The sequence below is a fragment of the Peromyscus maniculatus genome, chromosome 10 (assembly GCF_049852395.1).
Source record: "Peromyscus maniculatus bairdii isolate BWxNUB_F1_BW_parent chromosome 10, HU_Pman_BW_mat_3.1, whole genome shotgun sequence".
Taxonomy (NCBI): domain Eukaryota; kingdom Metazoa; phylum Chordata; class Mammalia; order Rodentia; family Cricetidae; genus Peromyscus; species Peromyscus maniculatus.
Genome location: NC_134861.1, coordinates 23,030,910 through 23,036,720, shown reverse-complemented (window position 1 = coordinate 23,036,720; position 5,811 = coordinate 23,030,910). Strand labels below are relative to the sequence as shown.

At 52.0% G+C, this 5,811-nt stretch overlaps 1 protein-coding gene across 1 annotated transcript; it reads left to right on the top strand.

Annotated features, from left to right (window-relative positions):
* The first annotated feature begins 369 nt into the window (after positions 1–369).
* Lgalsl (galectin like) lies at positions 370–5,424 on the top strand. Its single transcript, XM_076546046.1, has 5 exons — positions 370–624; positions 1,265–1,336; positions 1,475–1,563; positions 2,130–2,307; positions 5,098–5,424. Exons 1-5 carry the CDS (start codon positions 589–591, stop codon positions 5,239–5,241), a joined length of 519 nt encoding a protein of 172 aa, XP_076402161.1. The 5' UTR covers positions 370–588; the 3' UTR covers positions 5,242–5,424.
* Positions 5,425–5,811: the final 387 nt, after the last annotated feature.

The window sequence follows — 5,811 nt, the reverse complement described above, 5'->3', positions numbered from 1 at the left end:
AAGAAGCCACGCCGGGCCTCCCGCTTTGGGGTCCCCCATCTTCTCTGGACCAGGCTCCCCACCGTCCCCGCCCCACCCCGGCCCCCAGGATGCGGAAGGAGGTGAGTGATTAGGCTGCCGGCCAGGAGGGCCAGGAGTGTCCCCACACCTGTCACCTGGCCCACCTGGGCCCTCCCTGCCCGCCCCCCTTCCCCGGCCCCACCCACCTTCCCGCCGACGAGCCACCGCCCTCCCCGGCCTCCAGCCACGGTCCAATGGCCGTGGGGCAGGGCACGCTGAGCCAGCCGCGGCGCCCCGGCCGCGTCCCCGCCCTGTTCCCGGTCCCCGGTTCCCGAGCCGGGCTCTGCCGCCTTTAAATGCCACCCCGGGCCGACGCACTGCGGCCCTCGCCACCGTCCTCCCTCCTTCGCCGCCGCCGCCGCCGCCGCCGCGACCTCCGCGCCGCCCGCCTCCCCTCCCCTCCCCCTCCCGGGCCTGCGGCCGCGCCAGCCCGGGGCGTGCGCGCGCGCCCGTGTGAGCGCGCGCCCGGCTCGGACCCGCGCCCGCCGCCGCCGCCGCCGCCGCGTCCCCGGCGCTCGCTGCAGGAACATGGCGGGGTCGGTGGCCGACAGCGACGCCGTGGTGGTGAGTGCAGCGGCCGCCCGCGAGGAGGGGAGCTCGGCGGGCCCGGGGCGAGGGCTACGGGCCGGCGGCGCTGCGGGCGGCGCGGTACCTGTCAGCCGCCGCGGGGTGGGAGCGCCGGGCCCCGGGGGCGCGGGGCAGGAGGGCGCCGGCCAGGTGCGCGCCGGGCGCGTGTGCGTGCACGTGGGTTCGTGTCGGGCCGCGGCCCCGGCGGCGGCCGGGGATTTCCCCCCTTTGGGAACGGCCCCGCGCCCGGGGCTCCCGAGAGAAGCGGCGCGCCGTCGCTGCTCACCGGCCACGTCCCGGAGGACAGGCCCGGGGGGCAGAGGTTCCAAGAGCATTCGTGCCTGGAGAGGGGCCTGGCGCCCACCCACACGGGCTTTGCTGCCCGGTGGGCCGCGACCTTGAATTTGATCCGGTCCGAGAGGCTGGGGATCATCAGAGGCTTAGACCCGGTGGAAAGGCCGGGTTTTGTTTCGCGGTTATTTAATGAGCTGTAAAGAGGCATCCTGTGCAGACGCTGCCTGTGTGTCTGTGGAGGGCTGCTGGACTCCGGCAGATTTGTGTTGATTCCTCGCCCTTCCATTCACTCCCTAATAAACAAGGATCTGTGGAAAGCCAATCTGTGTGCTTCTATTTTTAGAAACTTGATGATGGGCACTTAAACAACTCCCTGGGTTCTCCAGTTCAAGCCGACGTGTACTTCCCACGACTGGTAAATCAATGTGCTCAGCGTCTCTACCTTTATGCCTTCCTTTCTGTTGCATTTTTCTTGCTTTCTGGTGGGTCAGGGCCTCAGGGCCGAGGGCTTGGCTCTTCGTAAACTTCCTGTTTGTGCCCTCCTCTTTTGCAGATAGTTCCATTTTGTGGGCACATTAAGGGTGGCATGCGACCAGGCAAGAAGGTGTTAGTGATGGGCATCGTAGACCTCAACCCAGAAAGGTAAGGACAGAGCCCTGCAGTTGCTGAGCTGTGGCTGCCTCCTCCTCTTCAGGGTTGCTACTTAGGAGCGCCAAGAAAGTACCATGTTCCCATGAAAAGAATGTGTATGAATCCTAGCCATCATCTCGCTAGATAGCTATTTATATCAGCAATGACAAAAATAGGCCTACAGTTTCTCTTTGCCCCTTGAGGAGGCCAAAAGACTTCATTTTCTTTTTTATGGTTTTGAAACATCGTAAAAGCCATTAGAATAAATAAGAACCAAACTTTACAAGATATTTCCCTTGTCAACTTCTGGAGCTGTTTTGGAGAATTCTGAAATGGATTGAGGCATGGGTGGCCTGGGCATTTGAAGGCTTCAGTTGCAGTTATTTTCAGTTACAGTAACATTTTCGCCAGAGCCTGCTTTAGGTAACAAAATCTATTGGTCTGGGTGTAATCTTCTCGGTGTTTAAACTCTGTGTAAACAGTAGCAGCCCATTACAAGCAGAGGAACCCACACCGGGAGGAACTGGGTCAAATTAAATGTTACATCTAACTCCAGCTAAGTGACACTTTCTTTTTAGCTTTGCCATCAGCTTGACCTGCGGTGACTCGGAAGATCCCCCTGCCGATGTGGCAATCGAACTCAAAGCTGTGTTCACAGACCGGCAGCTCCTCAGAAACTCGTGTATCTCCGGAGAAAGGGGGGAAGAGCAGTCGGCAATCCCGTACTTCCCATTCATCCCGGACCAGCCGTTCAGGGTAGGAACCTCGAGAGCCTGAGCGCAGGGTTGGCAGGGCTGCTGCAGACTCCTTATCTACTGGGTGCCAAGAGCTCTTCAAGAATGTCTTGGTGTCCAAGAAACTTGTCAGCCCGCTGTGAGAAAAGAATAAAAAAACAAAAGAGATGTGCTTGCTGATAGGCGTTAGTGCTTACCACAGTAGCTCTTGATTCTGTTCAGCCCATGTGTTTAGTTAATGGATGCCTGTGTACATACCTAATTGCTGAATCCTTAACCACAATTCTACTTAGCCGATACGGAGGTATTAATTATTTATTTGTTTACTTTGGGGGCGGTAGTGGAGATGGAACTCAAGGCCTTGTGCACATTAGGTAAGGTCTGCCATCTAGCTACGATCGCAGCCCTCTTTTTTTGTTTCTATTTTAAAACAAGTTCTCCCTAAATTGCCCAGGCCGGCCTTGAATTTCTAATCCTCCTGGCTCAGTTTGCAGAGTAGCTGGCATTATAGACCTGTACCGTCAGGCTAAGCTGGGAGTACTTAGTCAATAATTTTCTGTGTAATTCCCAGCATAGTGTTAGGCACGCAGTGAAAACCCACCTCAAGTGTCTGATTCATTATTAAATATTAATAAGTATCCAGAATTTTCCTGTTTTTCAGCCTTTGAGTAGCTCAAAATCTTATTGGTTTTGGGTTTAAAACAATTTAGTGATTATTATTTCATCTGCTCTCATTCCCTTTGCTAATGAGTCCATATTTGTGTATTTATTTTCCCCCGTGGGTTAATTAAGCCTGTCTGTCTCATGGTCACAAGCTGTGTAGCTGACACATTTCTTCCCTTGGGCTTGGTTGGATATTAGAGGTTTGCTCCTTCTGTGTCTCGCCATCTCCTCACCATCTCCTCACCATCTCCTCGGGCAGCAGTAGCAATACACTCCTCTGCAGGGCACTGCCATGTAAGAGGTTCAAGTCGGCCATATGAAAGTGCCTGCTGACGTGTCGGGCCTGGTGACGATCTTACCGCACTTCACAATAATGGCAGCTTGGTTAAAGGCTCCGTGCTACAGTAAGCCAGAGCAGACAAAGCTGCTCTTAACGCCTTGTTCTTCATGTGGAGCTTCTCAAGGCCTCCCTCCGGACTCTTGCTCTTTCCTTAGAGTCTAAGGCAAAATAAAAATCCATAACTTTTTTATATCAGTGATAGAAATGAATGAGATTATTCCCCTTGTAACCCTAACCTAGGAAGTTAGGCTTTCCCTCAGTCCTCCTTTAGAATGGTAAGTCCTCGTGGGCGGCTTCTGCTATGCTGGTTTCTTAAGTGGTAAGCTGTGTGTGTGTGTGTGTGTGTGTGTGTGTGTGTGTGTGTGTGTGCACATGTGTGTGCTTGAAGGCTGGAGGTCAATTCAGGTATCATGCTTCAGACACCGTCATCCACCTCCTCTGAGACAGGGATTCTCACTGTCCTAGATCTCATCAGTTGGGCTAAACTGGCTGGCCAGTGAACCCAAGTATCCCTGTGTCTCCCCCTCTCCACCACTGATATAACAGACACATTTGGGGCCTGACATTTTTGGGGGGAGTGTGAGGGGGGGAGAATTAAATGTGGGTCCTCTTGCTTGCAAGGCAGAGTGCTTTGCCAACTGAGCGATCTCAGGGAGTAAATCTTCACACCTGATTCGTGATTGTGAGCTTCTGACTAGGAGGAAGACAGTGCTTCCCAACAACAAAAAATGCAATGAAATAGAACTTCCTGATGCTATAATTTAAACAGTAATATGAAGTAAATGTGACTAATACCACATTCGACATGCATGGTGATTGCCAGTGCTTTTCTAAAAGCATTATAGCACAGCCAATTATTAAACTCTGTGGTGGCCAGGTGGTGGTGGTGGTGGGTGGTGGTGGTGGGTGGTAGTGGTGGTGGTGGTTGGTGGTGGTGGTGGTGGTGGGTGATGATGGTGGGTGGGTGGTGGTGGTGGTGGTGGTGGTGGTGGTGGTGGTGGGTGATGGTGGTGGTGGTGGTGGTGGTGGGTGATGGTGGTGGTGGAGGTAGGTGATGGTGGTGGGTGATGGTGGTGGTGGTGGTGGTAGTTGTGGCGGTGGTGGTGGTGGTGGTGCACAGAGACAGAGGCAGGCCAAACCCAGCCTGGTCTACAGAGTGAGTTCCAGGACAGCCAGGGCTACACAGAGAAACCCCAGCTCTAAAAAAGAAAAAGAAACCTCTATGGTGAATTATGGAAAAGTGTTTCCCATGTGGACTCAGTGTTTGTTTGTCTTAACAAAGCCTTGTTAATTACACATTCTTGTCCAGTGGTAATTACTGTGTAGTCCTCCCTCTCAGTGGTTACCATGTTTGTCTAGACTATTATTAGATTCTGCTAATGGAGCAGTCATGCCTCAGGAGCGGCTCCCCTGTAGGTGGGATGGAATTGTTCAGCAAGGGACGTGAGGGCATCGTTTTAGACTATCAGACCTGTGCCCTTTTGTACCTGTGCGTGGAGCTCAGAAGGGCTGTCACAGCCTCCCGCTGAAAACCTTTCACTGATACACAGCAGTGGTTCTCAAAGTGGACTCCTTGCTCCAGCCCCTCATCCCTTCCTGGGCCCCGGACTCGTGAGCTGACAGTTGGAGGGTGTGGAACCCAGCAGTCCGGACTCTAGCTAGCTTCTGCACCTTGTGATGTTTGAGATTCCCTGGGGGTGTTGTTTTTCTTCTCTACAATGAAGTGTGCGTTTGTTGTTGGGGTTTTTCCCTCCCTCCAGCAGGATTCATCCAAAATTGTGCATTAAATTGTTACTTTGTTTCTTCTAGGTGGAGATTCTTTGCGAGCACCCACGTTTCAGAGTGTTTGTGGATGGACACCAACTTTTTGATTTTTACCATCGTATTCAAACATTATCTGCCATTGATACCATAAAGATCAATGGGGACCTCCAGATCACCAAGCTTGGCTGATGGTTAAAGCGCTTCTATTTCACATCTGATCAGGTGCCACAACTACATGACTGTCTGAAAGAAGTAGTGTCCTAGCAAGATCTGGAGACTCAAAAAGAAAACAAAAACAAAAGGCAGACTTCACTGTCTCTTTCTGTGCAGTTTAAGTCCAGAATGACAACTTCATCTGCGCTTTGCCCAGAGGAAGAAAGCTCACAAGAAAGATGCCGAGCCGTTATGCCGAGAACAAAGTAATACATTTATGCTGGATTTTACTCAGACTAAACTAAAATGGATTTGTGATGATTTGTGATTTGGTAGCAATTATTCATCATTTCAGAGCAAGATGATATTTAGAAACAAAAGTGCTAACGACCTTAAAAACAACAACGGTACATCAAATCGATGCATCTCTGCACTAAAGTGGACTTGCGTAGCACAACCAACATTTTAGTCAGGGTATTTACATAGAATGTAGATTGTGCAAGGTTTGGTTTTGTATGTTTTCTTGGGGGTTGTTTTGTTTTTGTTTTGTTTCGTTTTTTTAGGACAGCATCATGTTAACTCGGCTTTTTAAGCTTCCTCAGTTAT

Coding starts and splice junctions, on each gene's coding strand:
- Lgalsl (XM_076546046.1), top strand. CDS start 589: ATGGCGGGGTCGGTGGCCGACAGCGACGCCGTGGTG. Junction 1,337..1,474: donor ACGTGTACTTCCCACGACTG/GTAAATCAATGT, acceptor CCTCTTTTGCAG/ATAGTTCCATTTTGTGGGCA. Junction 1,564..2,129: donor GTAGACCTCAACCCAGAAAG/GTAAGGACAGAG, acceptor CTTTCTTTTTAG/CTTTGCCATCAGCTTGACCT.